The sequence below is a fragment of the Rutilus rutilus genome (genome assembly GCF_951802725.1).
Source record: "Rutilus rutilus genome assembly, chromosome: 16".
NCBI classification, from domain to species: domain Eukaryota; kingdom Metazoa; phylum Chordata; class Actinopteri; order Cypriniformes; family Leuciscidae; genus Rutilus; species Rutilus rutilus.
The window spans coordinates 555,284-572,021 of record NC_140224.1 but is presented as its reverse complement, the minus strand read 5'-3'; the positions used below and the strand labels follow the sequence as shown (position 1 = coordinate 572,021).

The window sequence follows — 16,738 nt, the reverse complement described above, 5'->3', positions numbered from 1 at the left end:
CATACATACAGTCATACATGCATACAGTCATACATACAGTCATACATGCAAATAGTCATACATACAGTCATACATGCATACAGTCATACATACACTACAGTCATACATACAGTCATACATGCATATAGTCATACATACAGTCATACATGCATACAGTCATACATACAGTCATACATGCATACAGTCATACATACAGTCATACATGCATATAGTCATACATACAGTCATACATGCATACAGTCATACATGCATACAGTCATACATACAGTCATACATGCATATAGTCATACATACACTACAGTCATACATACACTACAGTCATACATACACTACAGTCATACATACAGTCATACATGCATATAGTCATACATACAGTCATACATGCATACAGTCATACATGCATACAGTCATACATACAGTCATACATGCATATAGTCATACATACAGTCATACATGCATATAGTCATACATACAGTCATACATGCATACAGTCATACATACATACAGTCATACATGCATACAGTCATACATACAGTCATACATGCATACAGTCATACATGCATACAGTCATACATACAGTCATACATACATACAGTCATACATGCATACAGTCATACATACAGTCATACATGCATATAGTCATACATACAGTCATACATGCATACAGTCATACATACAGTCATACATGCAAATAGTCATACATACAGTCATACATGCATACAGTCATACATACACTACAGTCATACATACAGTCATACATGCATATAGTCATACATACAGTCATACATGCATATAGTCATACATACAGTCATACATGCATACAGTCATACATACACTACAGTCATACATACAGTCATACATGCATATAGTCATACATACAGTCATACATGCATACAGTCATACATACAGTCATACATACAGTCATACATACAGTCATACATACAGTCATACATACAGTCATACATGCATACAGTCATACATGCATACAGTCATACATGCATATAGTCATACATACAGTCATACATGCATACAGTCATACATACACTACAGTCATACATACAGTCATACATGCATATAGTCATACATACAGTCATACATGCATACAGTCATACATACAGTCATACATGCATACAGTCATACATACAGTCATACATGCATATAGTCATACATACAGTCATACATGCATACAGTCATACATACAGTCATACATGCAAATAGTCATACATACAGTCATACATGCATACAGTCATACATACACTACAGTCATACATACAGTCATACATGCATATAGTCATACATACAGTCATACATGCATACAGTCATACATACACTACAGTCATACATACAGTCATACATGCATACAGTCATACATGCATATAGTCAAACATATACTCAAGGCTCGAAATTGCGACCATTTTGGTCGCATATGCTCCTGAAATTTAATCTGTGCGACCTAAAAATATATTTGGGAGCATTTGTGCGAGTGCAAATAATGGTTGTGGTGCGACCTGTTTTCATTTCTCTAAAAAACGTTTGCAAATTACTTCACAGTGTGTACCTTATGTGCGCTGATACGCGATGGCCGGACCGTCATTCTATTCCAACGTTATATAACCAATCCCGGGGTTTTTCCTGCATTGATTTTTTTTGGCGGCCGCCAAAGCCTTTGATCGGTGCGTGAGTGACTGCTGCGCTTGACGAGAGAAAGCCCCGGCCGCGCGCGCGCACTCTCACGTCTTCAAACAACACGAGCGCTGTCTTGCTCTCTCTCCCTCGCGCATATTAATCAAAATCATTTGACACGATAGAAAAAGGGCGGAAGACCGAAGTTTCACGTGGAGCATTCAGAGATTTTTTTCTCCTAAATTACCGTGGAGTGTGAATTGTGCTAAAAAATAAACTACCGGGATAATCACACAACGCTTGCCGTATGCTACACATCCACTAATGACACTCCGATTCGCGAACTAATGACTCATTTGAACCGATTCACTTTAATGAATGGTTAAAACAACTGATCTGTCCAACACACTCACGAGACGTCTGAATCGGTGTATAACAAATCGGTACCACTTTACAATAATGTTCCACTTATTAAATTCTAGTTAACACAGTTGTACTATTAATAAACTGCACTTTGTTAATTTGTTAACCATTGTTAATGTTAATTTCAACATTTGGGCTACTAATATAGCCTACATTATAGAATTTTTTTATTTTTATTTGTTAACATAGTTAATGCACTGTGAAGTAACATTAATGAACAATGAACAGCTGTATTTTTATTAACTAAGATTAACAAAGATTAATACAGCATATTAATAGCAATAGAGTGCCAAGTGCCAAGCAAAAAATGCAGGGACAGGTGTGTGGCAAACAAATCAGGTTCAATTATTAAGGCTTTTAATCGGCAGGATACGTCAAATATAACCATACTGTCTATGAATATAACACCGCATACACCATCGCCAAAGAAGAGCTTGCCTTCACTAAATTTATGTCAAATGACAAATCATGTGCCAATATCATCGGGGTGAGATGATATAGAGCCAGAAGACCAAATTTCAAATCTTGGCCACAGGATGAAATAAAATTTGTTAATATATAATTTGTAGTTGTGGTGCTCCTTAATTTTTGGTGGGTGCTCCTAAATTTTTGCTGGTGCTCCTAACTTTTTGAAGTTGGGAGCACCAGTGCTACCAAGTAAAAAAGTTAATTTCGAGCCCTGCATACACTACAGTCATACATACAGTCATACATGCATACAGTCATACATACAGTCATACATGCATATAGTCATACATACACTACAGTCATACATACACTACAGTCATACATACAGTCATACATGCATATAGTCATACATACACTACAGTCATACATGCATACAGTCATACATACACTACAGTCATACATGCATACAGTCATACATATAGTCATACATGCATATAGTCATACATACAGTCATACATGCATATAGTCATACATACACTACAGTCATACATATAGTCATACATGCATATAGTCATACATACAGTCATACATGCATATAGTCATACATACACTACAGTCATACATGCATACAGTCATACATATAGTCATACATGCATATAGTCATACATACAGTCATACATGCATATAGTCATACATACACTACAGTCATACATGCATACAGTCATACATATAGTCATACATGCATATAGTCATACATACAGTCATACATGCATATAGTCATACATACACTACAGTCATACATGCATACAGTCATACATATAGTCATACATGCATATAGTCATACATACAGTCATACATGCATATAGTCATACATACACTACAGTCATACATGCATACAGTCATACATATAGTCATACATGCATATAGTCATACATGCATACAGTCATACATACAGTCATACATGCATATAGTCATACATACACTACAGTCATACATGCATACAGTCATACATATAGTCATACATGCATATAGTCATACATACAGTCATACATGCATATAGTCATACATACACTACAGTCATACATACACTACAGTCATACATACAGTCATACATGCATATAGTCATACATACAGTCATACATGCATACAGTCATACATACAGTCATACATGCATACAGTCATACATACAGTCATACATGCATATAGTCATACATACAGTCATACATGCATACAATCATACATACAGTCATACATGCAAATAGTCATACATACAGTCATACATGCATACAGTCATACATACACTACAGTCATACATACAGTCATACATGCATATAGTCATACATACAGTCATACATGCATACAGTCATACATACACTACAGTCATACATACAGTCATACATGCATACAGTCATACATGCATATAGTCATACATACACTACAGTCATACATACAGTCATACATGCATACAGTCATACATACAGTCATACATGCATATAGTCATACATACACTACAGTCATACATACACTACAGTCATACATACAGTCATACATGCATATAGTCATACATACACTACAGTCATACATGCATACAGTCATACATACAGTCATACATGCATATAGTCATACATACACTACAGTCATACATGCATACAGTCATACATATAGTCATACATGCATATAGTCATACATACAGTCATACATGCATATAGTCATACATACACTACAGTCATACATGCATACAGTCATACATATAGTCATACATGCATATAGTCATACATACAGTCATACATGCATATAGTCATACATACACTACAGTCATACATGCATACAGTCATACATATAGTCATACATGCATATAGTCATACATGCATACAGTCATACATACAGTCATACATGCATATAGTCATACATACACTACAGTCATACATGCATACAGTCATACATATAGTCATACATGCATATAGTCATACATACAGTCATACATGCATATAGTCATACATACACTACAGTCATACATGCATACAGTCATACATATAGTCATACATGCATATAGTCATACATACAGTCATACATGCATATAGTCATACATACACTACAGTCATACATGCATACAGTCATACATATAGTCATACATGCATATAGTCATACATGCATACAGTCATACATACAGTCATACATGCATATAGTCATACATACACTACAGTCATACATGCATACAGTCATACATATAGTCATACATGCATATAGTCATACATACAGTCATACATGCATATAGTCATACATACACTACAGTCATACATGCATACAGTCATACATATAGTCATACATTCATATAGTCATACATACAGTCATACATGCATATAGTCATACATACACTACAGTCATACATGCATACAGTCATACATATAGTCATACATGCATATAGTCATACATGCATACAGTCATACATGCATACAGTCATACATATAGTCATACATACACTACAGTCATACATACAGTCATACATGCATACACTACCAGTCAAAGATTTGGATCGGTAAGATTTTTAATGTTTTTAAAAGAAGTCTCTTCTGCTCACCAAGGCATTTATTTCATTATAAATATAGAATAAAAAATCCGGATTTTATTTAACTGGTTTCAACATTGATAATAATCATAAATGTTTTTTTGATCATCAAATTCTCATATTAAGGCCCGTTCACACCAAGCACGATAACTATAAAGATAACGATAAAGATAACTATATATGCGTCCACACCAACGAACGATAACGGTCTTTTTATTCTAAGCACGCGCGCGCCCGCCCCATTTTAAATGCGCGAGACCTTTAAATTAGAATGGATTCTGATTGACTGTCAGTGTTTTATCGTTTGACAGCTGGAAAAAAATCGTTCTGAAAGTGATCCCAACGATATCGTTCCTCATATCTTTATCGTTATAGTTGTGGTGTGAACTCTGTTATTCTTTAATATGGAGAACGATTTTTAGAATTATATCTTTATCGTTATCTTTATAGTTATCGTCCTTGGTGTGAACGGGCCTTTAGAATGATTTCTGAAGGATCATGTGACACTGAAGACTGGAGTAATGATGCTGAAAATGCAGCTTTGATCACAGGAATAAATTACATTTTAAAATGTATTTAAAAAGAAAAGTTTTTTTTGTGTGTGTTTTTTAAATCAAATAAATGCAGCCTTGGTGAGCAAAAGAGACTTCTTTTAAAAACAAAAAATCGTACTGATCCAAAAGTTCTGACTGGTAGATTATATATAAATTATTTTGAAAATGTTTCATATAGTGTCACCTCTCAAAGCTGAAGCAAAGGCTTAACGTGCAACTGTTGAAACGTGTATCTCAGAGGCATTTCTCAGTGTTTGCGCTGTCGTTCCCCGGAGTGGAGGCCCTGAACACCATCTACTGCAGCATCCTGAGCCAGCACCTGAGCGGAGACGGCTTCGCATCGGCCCTGCAGAAGAGCAGCTCTCAGCTGGTCACGCTGGCCCTCGCTCTCCACCAGCGCATCACCACCAGCTTCCTGCCCACCGCCATCAAGTTCCACTACATCTTCAACCTCCGCGACCTCTCCAACATATTCCAGGTACTCAAACAATAACCTTTTATCCCAGAAACCCCTCGCAGCTGCTCTCTTTAACTGGTGAAAGTTTATGATCTTTCCTATGTGTAATATTACATTTATATGACTGTCTCGTAAGTCATGAGCTCTGAGATCAGTGCGAGTAATTTCAGTCTCAAATGGCTAATGATTGAAAGGCAGAGCTGATGGTTTGAGATGAGCCGTAGATTACTGAAGTATTGATGAACTGAAGTAAAAGTAGTGGTTCAGATGAGCCTGTCAAAAGCCACCGATCAGCTTCTGATTAGTTTCTCTTTGCAGGCGAAATGAATAATTAATTCATCCATGGCATCTTTTCATGTGCACATCCTGACAGATGCAGACAAATCCATTTCATCCATTAGTTAAAAGTCATCTCAGCTTTTTTCTAACCAGCACATGCATGTGGTCCATTCTCACGCATAGACAGTTCGGCACGTCCAGCTCTTAATTGCGGCTCTTCTGTCCCAGCTCTTGTTACTGTGCTGGATTAGACCAACGCTCTTTGGATTTCATTGTTTTAGAGCGGCTTTGCTGGGCCCGTTTCCTCGGTTTAGTGCTGATGAAAGTGGCAAGAGGAGAGAATAGCCTGTGAAGCTCCACTCATTGTTTGGGGAGCCGTCGGAGTAATGAAGCGGAACGAGACGCAGCTGAAGGAACATTTGAAGATCGGCCCTTAGTTCTGCCTTACTAATTCAGCTCACAGTTCAGATCCTCAAAGCACACACTCCCAGCTCCGCTTCTTCATCAGCAGAGCGGCTCTCAGAGCTCAGCGTGTCTGCGTCTGTGCCGAGGCGGCGGCGAGCGCGCGGGTGTTTCTCCGATTGGTTTAATTAGTTGGCGATACGCAGGACTGAATGTCTCATGTTACGCCGAGAGGGACCCAAAGGCCCGATCTGATCCCTTTTGTTTTTGTGAACGGTTTAAAAAAATTAAAAGGCAGCTTATTTGCCCACAGCCAAGAAAAGTTCCATTTTTAATAAAGTTCCGACTTCAGATGCTGCCGTAGGAGCTGTGCTTCACTTCAACACCGTGATTGACGTCAAGTCATTAGTTTACAGCCGTGTGTGAGAGACGGCTGAGATAATGAAGCTCCGCTGAGGACGTGTGTGTGTGTGTGTGTGTGTCGGCGCTGGGCTCTCCGAGAGACGTGTGTGTGTGAGATGTGAGTGTGTGTGTGTGAGATGTGTGTGTGTGAGATGTGAGTGTGTCGGCGTTGGGCTCTCCGAGAGACGTGTGTGTGTGAGACATGTGTGTGTGAGATGTGAGTGTGTGTGTGTGAGATGTGTGTGTGTGAGATGTGTGTGTGTGAGATGTGAGTGTGTCGGCGTTGGGCTCTCCGAGAGACGTGTGTGTGTGAGATGTGTGTGTGTGAGATGTGAGTGTGTGAGATGTGTGTGTGTGAGATGTGAGTGTGTCGGCGTTGGGCTCTCCGAGAGACGTGTGTGTGTGTGAGATGTGAGTGTGTGAGATGTGTGTGTGTGAGATGTGTGTGTGTGTGAGATGTGAGTGTGTGAGATGTGTGTGTGTGAGATGTGTGTGTGTGAGATGTGTGTGTGTGTGTGTGAGATGTGAGTGTGTGAGATGTGAGTGTGTGAGATGTGTGTGTGTGAGATGTGTGTGTGTGTGTGAGATGTGAGTGTGTGTGTGTGAGATGTGAGTGTGTGTGTGTGAGATGTGAGTGTGTCGGCGTTGGGCTCTCCGAGAGACGTGTGTGTGTGTGTGTGTGTGTGTGTGTGTGTGTCGGCGCTGGGCTCTCCGAGAGACGTGTGTGTGTGAGATGTGAGTGTGTGTGTGTGAGATGTGTGTGTGTGAGATGTGAGTGTGTCGGCGTTGGGCTCTCCGAGAGACGTGTGTGTGTGTGAGATGTGAGTGTGTGAGATGTGTGTGTGTGAGATGTGTGTGTGTGTGAGATGTGAGTGTGTGAGATGTGTGTGTGTGAGATGTGTGTGTGTGAGATGTGTGTGTGTGTGAGATGTGAGTGTGTGAGATGTGTGTGTGTGAGATGTGTGTGTGTGTGTGTGTGTGAGATGTGAGTGTGTGAGATGTGAGTGTGTGAGATGTGTGTGTGTGAGATGTGTGTGTGTGTGTGAGATGTGAGTGTGTGAGATGTGTGTGTGTGAGATGTGTGTGTGTGTGTGTGTGTGTGAGATGTGAGTGTGTGAGATGTGTGTGTGTGAGATGTGTGTGTGTGTGTGAGATGTGAGTGTGTGAGATGTGTGTGTGTGAGATGTGTGTGTGTGAGATGTGAGTGTGTGAGATGTGAGTGTGTGAGATGTGTGTGTGTGAGATGTGTGTGTGAGACGTGTGTGTGTGTGAGATGTGTGTGTGTGAGATGTGTGTGTGTGAGATGTGAGTGTGTGAGATGTGAGTGTGTGAGATGTGTGTGTGTGAGATGTGTGTGTGTGAGATGTGAGTGTGTGAGATGTGAGTGTGTGAGATGTGTGTGTGTGAGATGTGTGTGTGTGAGATGTGAGTGTGTGAGATGTGAGTGTGTGAGATGTGAGTGTGTGAGATGTGTGTGTGTGAGATGTGTGTGTGAGATGTGTGTGTGTGTGTGTGTGAGACGTGTGTGTGTGAGATGTGAGTGTGTGTGTGTGAGATGTGTGTGTGTGAGTGTGAGTGTGTGAGATGTGTGTGTGTGAGATGTGAGTGTGTGTGTGTGAGATGTGTGTGTGTGAGATGTGAGTGTGTGTGTGTGAGATGTGTGTGTGTGAGATGTGAGTGTGAGTGTGTGAGATGTGTGTGTGTGAGATGTGTGTGTGTGAGATGTGAGTGTGTGAGATGTGAGTGTGTGAGATGTGTGTGTGTGAGATGTGAGTGTGTGAGATGTGAGTGTGTGAGATGTGTGTGTGTGAGATGTGTGTGTGTGAGATGTGAGTGTGTGAGATGTGAGTGTGTGAGATGTGAGTGTGTGAGATGTGTGTGTGTGAGATGTGTGTGTGAGATGTGTGTGTGTGTGTGTGTGAGACGTGTGTGTGTGAGATGTGAGTGTGTGTGTGTGAGATGTGTGTGTGTGAGATGTGAGTGTGAGTGTGTGAGATGTGTGTGTGTGAGATGTGAGTGTGTGTGTGTGAGATGTGTGTGTGTGAGATGTGAGTGTGTGTGTGTGAGATGTGTGTGTGTGAGATGTGAGTGTGAGTGTGTGAGATGTGTGTGTGTGAGATGTGTGTGTGTGAGATGTGAGTGTGTGAGATGTGAGTGTGTGAGATGTGTGTGTGTGAGATGTGAGTGTGTGAGATGTGAGTGTGTGAGATGTGTGTGTGTGAGATGTGTGTGTGTGAGATGTGAGTGTGTGAGATGTGAGTGTGTGAGATGTGAGTGTGTGAGATGTGTGTGTGTGAGATGTGTGTGTGAGATGTGTGTGTGTGTGTGTGTGAGACGTGTGTGTGTGAGATGTGAGTGTGTGTGTGTGAGATGTGTGTGTGTGAGATGTGAGTGTGTCGGCGTTGGGCTCTCCGAGAGACGTGTGTGTGTGTAAGATGTGTGTGTGTGTGAGATGTGTGTTTGTGAGATGTGAGTGTGTGTGTGTGAGATGTGTGTGTGTGAGATGTGAGTGTGAGTGTGTGAGATGTGTGTGTGTGTGTGTGAGACGTGTGTGTGTGTAAGATGTGTGTGTGTGTGAGATGTGTGTTTGTGAGATGTGAGTGTGTGTGTGTGAGATGTGTGTGTGTGAGATGTGAGTGTGAGTGTGTGAGATGTGAGTGTGTGTGTGTGAGACGTGTGTGTGTGAGATGTGAGTGTGTGTGTGTGAGATGTGTGTGTGTGAGATGTGAGTGTGAGTGTGTGAGATGTGTGTGTGTGAGATGTGTGTGTGTGAGATGTGAGTGTGTGAGATGTGAGTGTGTGAGAGACGTGTGTGTGTGTAAGATGTGTGTGTGTGTGAGATGTGTGTTTGTGAGATGTGAGTGTGTGTGTGTGAGATGTGTGTGTGTGAGATGTGAGTGTGAGTGTGTGAGATGTGAGTGTGTGTGTGTGAGACGTGTGTGTGTGAGATGTGAGTGTGTGTGTGTGAGATGTGTGTGTGTGAGATGTGAGTGTGAGTGTGTGAGATGTGTGTGTGTGAGATGTGTGTGTGTGAGATGTGAGTGTGTGAGATGTGAGTGTGTGAGATGTGTGTGTGTGAGATGTGAGTGTGTGAGATGTGAGTGTGTGAGATGTGTGTGTGTGAGATGTGTGTGTGTGAGATGTGAGTGTGTGAGATGTGAGTGTGTGAGATGTGAGTGTGTGAGATGTGTGTGTGTGAGATGTGTGTGTGAGATGTGTGTGTGTGTGTGTGTGAGACGTGTGTGTGTGAGATGTGAGTGTGTGTGTGTGAGATGTGTGTGTGTGAGATGTGAGTGTGTCGGCGTTGGGCTCTCCGAGAGACGTGTGTGTGTGTAAGATGTGTGTGTGTGTGAGATGTGTGTTTGTGAGATGTGTGTGTGTGAGATGTGTGTGTGTGAGATGTGTGTTTGTGAGATGTGTGTGTGTGAGATGTGTGTGTGTGAGATGTGTGTGTGTGAGATGTGAGTGTGTCGGCGTTGGGCTCTCCGAGAGACGTGTTAAGATATTTTTTTATATATATATATATATTATATTTCTCTTTATTAAATCAACTTTTTTCCTTTTGTAACACGAGTGTCACATTGGCAACTTTGTCTTAAACTTTTTTACATGCTTTAATCATTTATATTTGGCTAGTTTATGTACAGATCTGTATTGTTGTCCCCTTACCCCACACTCTCAGTCCTAAAGCAACTGATCATTTCAGCAAAGAGTGATTAAAAATAATAAATGTACATATAAACAAAATAATAACATATAAATAAAAACAATGATTTCCTGTTTCAGTATGTATTATGTGAAATCATTTATATAAATAGTCATTCATATATTTAATAGTTAAATAAAGTGTAATTGTATTGCGAAAGATTTTTACGTTTTAAAATGTCCATCACTGATTGGCCGTCGCTGTCAGCACATGTAGGCTGAGGAGGGCCGTCAGCAAAATGTCCATCACTGATTGGCCGTCGCTGTCAGCACATGTAGGCTGAGGAGGGCCGTCAGCAAAATGTCCATCACTGATTGGCCGTCGCTGTCAGCACATGTAGGCTGAGGAGGGCCGTCAGCAAAATGTCCATCACAGAATGTAATGAAACTCCTAATCTGACGTGTGGAAATGTGTACTGAAGAAAATGACTTACACTGTAAAAAATTTGTAACACTCCCCAATCAAAAATTTTAATTGACCGATAACATCAAAATTTTTCAATTGGCCCAAGTGAAAATCTGTACATTTAATTTTAGAATTTACAGAATTTCACTTGGGCCAATTGAAAAATGTAGATGTTATCGGTCAATTTAAATTTTTGATTGGGGAGTGTTACAAATTTTTTACAGTGTATGAACTATCGAGTATTTTCAGGCTGTTTATAATCTAGTGCCTATAGTTATAGATATAGTTCACAAAAGTGTCTATAGTTGAATAAACACCCAACAAAGTGGAGAAGAACTCATATATATTGAGCTGACGATGATGTCACAGTTTATCACTGAACTCATTCTTGACTCAGTTATTGAACAGAACTGAATCAGCACTGAACGACCTCAGCTGGATGACGACTGTGTGCTGTTGTGTTTTAGTGTGTTAGCATCATCGCATCATCATTTTCCTGTGCAGCTGCTTTGAAACAGCCTGTGCCGTATGAAGCGCTACAGGAATGAAGCTGGCTTGATGATAGCAGGGCTGCTGGATAGTAGATCAGGACTCAGTAATCTATAGTGCAGTTTTCTGGATTCAGGAGTGAAAGATGATCCTGCTTTGAGAGCCTTTAGTTAGCTTTAACACACCCGGATCACAGAGCAGTCTCAGCTCCTGACGGGACACAGCTAATGTTCCCTCGGGATGAGGACCGAGTGTTGGACAGATGCTGGAGCTAGATCAGGTGTGTCTCCTGATGCCTGATCAATACGAGCTTCTGGATCCACACCAGGAGGACACGCGGCCTCACCCGAGGCTCCTCGCTCCACTCCTCTGATCAATCTGCTTCTGTTGGACATTAGCGACAGCCTCTCGGTCACTTCTGCGGGCAGCAACCCTGAAGGTGACCCGTACAACAAAGGACACGATGACTGTATTTAACATAATCCGAGTCGAGGCCTGTTCTGGTGGCTGACATCCTTCTCAGTCGCTTCCAGATCATTGTAGAGTTTATAGTTGTGGAATATTAGACGAGCCAGATATACTTCTTCCCCAAAAGCATCAATGCTCAAACAATTCAGTGTGTTTGTGTATCTCTCTGAGTTGATATCTGAATTATTGCAGTTTTAGAAACTCTAGTGCAGTGGAGATTAGGAGTGCTGGAGACGCAGCGCTGACCCCTGTGTTGTTTCCCTGCAGGGAATCCTGTTCTGCACCGGCGAGTGTGTGCGCACTCCTCAGGACCTGCTGAAGGTCTACCTGCACGAGGCCAACCGGGTCTACCGAGACAAGATGGTGGACCACACAGACTTCGCCCTCTTTGACAAACTGCAGTCGGACACGGTGAAGAAGATCTACCAGGTGAGAGAGAGCTAAACCCTGTCAGTCTTTACAGTGTTTCTCTCCACGGCCTCCCTCCTCCTGAGGTTCACGAGCGAGCGCGGAGAGAAGAGGAGAGTGAAGGAGAGCGCACGCTCACTCCTGCAGAACTACAGACACACACACAGTTCATGATGGTTTAAGAGGAACATGAATTGATTGAATTCTCAGTCTTTTGGTTTAACTTGAGCTCCTTCCCCAGGCAGCGGCACTGAACGTTAGTTCATATTTCATGGAGTTTTAAGGCTGTTTTTATTCCCATTAGGATATGGAGGAGAGCCTGGAGGAGACCACGGCCATGAACATGTTCTGCCACTTCGCCACGGGCATCGGGGAGCCCAAATACATGCCGGTGCAGTCCTGGGGGAGCCTGAACAAAACCCTGCTGGAAGCGCTGGACGGGTACAACGAGGTCAACCCGGCGCTGAACCTGGTTCTCTTCGAGGACGCCATGTCTCATATGTAAGACATCCCTGCTGATCTTAACAGGACTCTAGACTTCACTGCAGCTCTTTAGACTGAGTTAGTCGACTTCTCCACGAGATGGGGGCACGGGAAAGCCTCTCGGGAATTTCCTTTTTCCACAGCCAGCCGTGTTTAGATGGATCTCACTGCACTGACACCATGCCTTGTGCTGCTTTTAAACGCTTTAAACGCCACTAGTGTTGTATAGCACCGAGTCATGTTTACTGCAGTCCCACATTCATTTTTAAAAGCACATTCATTTTATTTTAACTTATTCCTGTTTAAAACTAGGGATGTCAGTATAAGTTAATCATGATTATTCTCATGGTTTCAGAATCTAAAAAGCTAGTTTTCAATCATTTAAAAATGAGTTTTTAATTTATTTATTATAAATAAGTGTACTTAATGAATTGACAATAACCCACCATGTACATGTTTTGCACATCCCTAGTAGTGACAGAGCAAATCATTGGTCGATATTTGACTTTTGCCCTTTCCAAACTCTACTGACAGCATTATCAGTTTAGTAGGCAAGCAAATATGCTTTCAGATCTGCTGAGTGAGTGGTGTAAAGAAGAGTTTATTGAACTGCACCGTCACGTACCATTATGTGTAATTGAAGAGCCTGTACTGGTGAACCACTGACTCCTCAGAGTCGTTTAGGCTTTACTCAGCGCTTCACATGTTCTCTCCTGCTCAGCTGCCGGATCAACCGGATCCTGGAGTCTCCTCGGGGAAACGCTCTGCTGGTGGGAGTGGGCGGCAGTGGGAAGCAGAGCCTGACGAGACTGGCGGCCTTCATCAGCTCACTCGAGGTCTTCCAGATCACGCTGAAGAAAGGATACGGCATCCCTGATCTCAAGGTTTATTAGCCTGACTCTAAATCACACTCACTGCGGCTGCTTGCTATTGGCCCTATCACACATTCAGCGTGGCGCTCCTGCCGGAGTGTAAATCGTCTAGGTGCGACTCCAGACAAAAGTCTGAGAAATAATGGAATAATTATCAAGTACACAGAGGAGCTCTTGAACACAATATGATATTGCGCATTATTGTGTGTGTAGCTCATCAGCTTTCATGCCTGTAATATGTTTCATTTCTTACTGTTCTGCTGGGACTCTTCCAGGGAAGAGGAGCCGTGGCGTGTGACTGTTGTGTTGTGTATTCTCAGAGCGATTTGGGCGCGTTATACGTTAAAGCTGGCGTGAAGAATATTGGCATGGTGCTCCTCATGACAGACGCCCAGGTGGCAGACGAGAAGTTCCTAGTGTTGGTGAACGACCTTTTAGCATCTGGTAAGTGTGTGTGTGTGTGTGTGTGTGTGCCACTGGCTTCCTCTGCCAGATGATATGCATGAGGGGATATTATTATGTTTATTAGTGATGATATTACTGGCAGTATAAACTTTGCATTGCAAAGATTTTAATGTGCTTTTTATTTTCTCCATTATGTTTCTTAAAGACTGTGTCATTAGAGGAATTCCTCAATCATTACTTCCGCGGCTCACGAGCACGAGAGCGTTAAGAGATTGATTTAAACTTCAGTAGCTTTTTGATTCATTCCTGTGAATGTTTCAAGAAATCGACTCAATGATTAGTTTAGATCATCACTCAGATGTTGATGTGCTGCAATAGCTTTTCCATTTGTTAATAAAGATATTTACATTGCATTTGTTTATAATTATTATTATTAACAACAACAGTATTAAAATGATAGTGATGATTAATATGCATTTATTTTGGCAACCAATTATGTATGTAGTTATTGCTGTTTATTATACCGACCCAAATATTGCTCATACTGTGTTATAATTATTTGTAAATGTAGATTTTTCTGTACTTGCTTTAAACATGTTCAATCTTCTTGTCCACAGTGTTTGGTTAAAAAAGATTGATCTGATTGAAATGAATCGCCCATTTAAGTAATTTCACTGTATCAGGATCTGAGTGTGATTGTTTTATCTACATTTCTCAGGCCTAAAGGAACATCATTTTTCAGAGAGCTGTATTATTTCCCTGTTGCCTCTGGCCAGTTCCTAATGTTTCCATCTGTCAGACACTGATATCAGCTCTTGGTCTCCATCACAGGTGAAATCCCTGACCTGTTCCCTGACGACGAGGTGGAGAACATCATCTCTTCTTTGAGGAATGAAGTGCGTGGTCAGGGTCTGATGGACACCAGGGAAAACTGCTGGAAGTTCTTCATCGACCGTGTCCGTAGGCAACTCAAAGTGCGTGAGCAGGAGTGATTCATGAAGCCTCGCAGGGCTGCCTTTGCTCTCCCACAGTCTCTGTAAATGAGTTTCCAGCTCTCGCTATGTAACTAGATAAACATGAACAGCCTGACGTCTCTGGGGAGGCTGTGCGAGGGCTGATTCTGTGCCGATATGATTGTTGTTGATGTGTGTAAATGTGTGGACGGTTTTCCTGCTTGAATGTTGATTATGCGGCTCCTCTCTTCCCAGTCTGTCAGTAACGCTCTGTTTACTTCCTGTCTCTATGAAGCCCCTCCTTCTGAAAAGCACACTGCTCTGATTGGTCGGCTGGAGCAGTGTGTTGTGATTGGTCAAGTGTGTTTGTGAAATGTCCCGCCCCTTTCCATAACCGCCAGTTTAACACACTACTCACTACACTACCCAATCACTTCAAAAAGCTTTCACTGATAATGACTACATCAAGACAAACATTAGAAGAGATAAGCAAGCATTCTTATAGCAGTTAACGATCATCTGGTGGGTAATCATCTCTAAACTCCTTCAGTGTGTGTGTGTGTGTGTGTGTGTGTGTTCAGCAGTGGTTCACTCACACACATGTGTCCTGCAGGTGGCGCTGTGCTTCTCTCCGGTGGGCAGTAAACTCCTTCAGTGTGTATGTGTGTGTGTGTGTGTGTGTGTGTGTGTTCAGCAGTGGTTCACTCATACACATGTGTCCTGCAGGTGGCGCTGTGCTTCTCTCCGGTGGGAAGTAAACTCCGCATGCGCAGCAGAAAGTTCCCCGCGGTCGTGAACTGCACCGCCATCGACTGGTTCCACGAGTGGCCACAGGAGGCACTGGAGTCCGTCAGTCTGCGCTTCCTACAGGACGTGGAGCACATCCAGGTGACACACACACACACACACACACACACTCTCACTCTCTCACACATCTTCATCAACAGGTCTGATCACGATTTCCTCCATCCACAGCACTGAGATGTCATTATTAGACGAGCTCAGCTCCTCTTACAGATTCAAGTGCAAATGCCTGAAGTCATGAAGAGCATGATTAGATTGCACAGCGGTCTCTTTCTGCATTATATTTCAGGAGAATGAAACGGCTGTGACGGCCCAGTAGTGTGACATTTCTGCCAATATGCTGGTAATTATATTTGATTGTTAATTCTTCCACACGTGCAGCCCGAGGTGAAGGACTCTGTGAGTAAGTTCATGGCTTACGTGCACGTGAGTGTGAACAAGGCGTCGAAGGACTACCTGTCGAACGAGCGGCGCTACTACTACACCACGCCGAAGTCGTTCCTGGAGCAGATCAAGCTGTACGGGAACCTGCTCGCGCTCAAGAGGAGAGACCTCACGTCCAAGATGGAGCGGCTGGAGAACGGCCTGGAGAAGCTCAACAGCACCACAGCTCAGGTGATCTCAATCAGGT

At 42.2% G+C, this 16,738-nt stretch overlaps 1 protein-coding gene across 1 annotated transcript in view; it reads left to right on the top strand.

Moving 5' to 3' along the window:
- Positions 1-16,738, top strand: part of dnah9 (dynein, axonemal, heavy chain 9) — a 117,545-nt gene that overhangs the window by 63,160 nt on the left and 37,647 nt on the right. The window contains exons 41-48 of the mRNA XM_084433490.1: positions 5,813-6,052; positions 12,450-12,611; positions 12,895-13,091; positions 13,795-13,957; positions 14,266-14,389; positions 15,182-15,324; positions 16,030-16,191; positions 16,489-16,722. Coding sequence (XP_084289616.1) covers positions 5,813-6,052; positions 12,450-12,611; positions 12,895-13,091; positions 13,795-13,957; positions 14,266-14,389; positions 15,182-15,324; positions 16,030-16,191; positions 16,489-16,722 — 1,425 coding nt within the window. The remainder of the gene's footprint in view (positions 1-5,812; positions 6,053-12,449; positions 12,612-12,894; positions 13,092-13,794; positions 13,958-14,265; positions 14,390-15,181; positions 15,325-16,029; positions 16,192-16,488; positions 16,723-16,738) is intronic.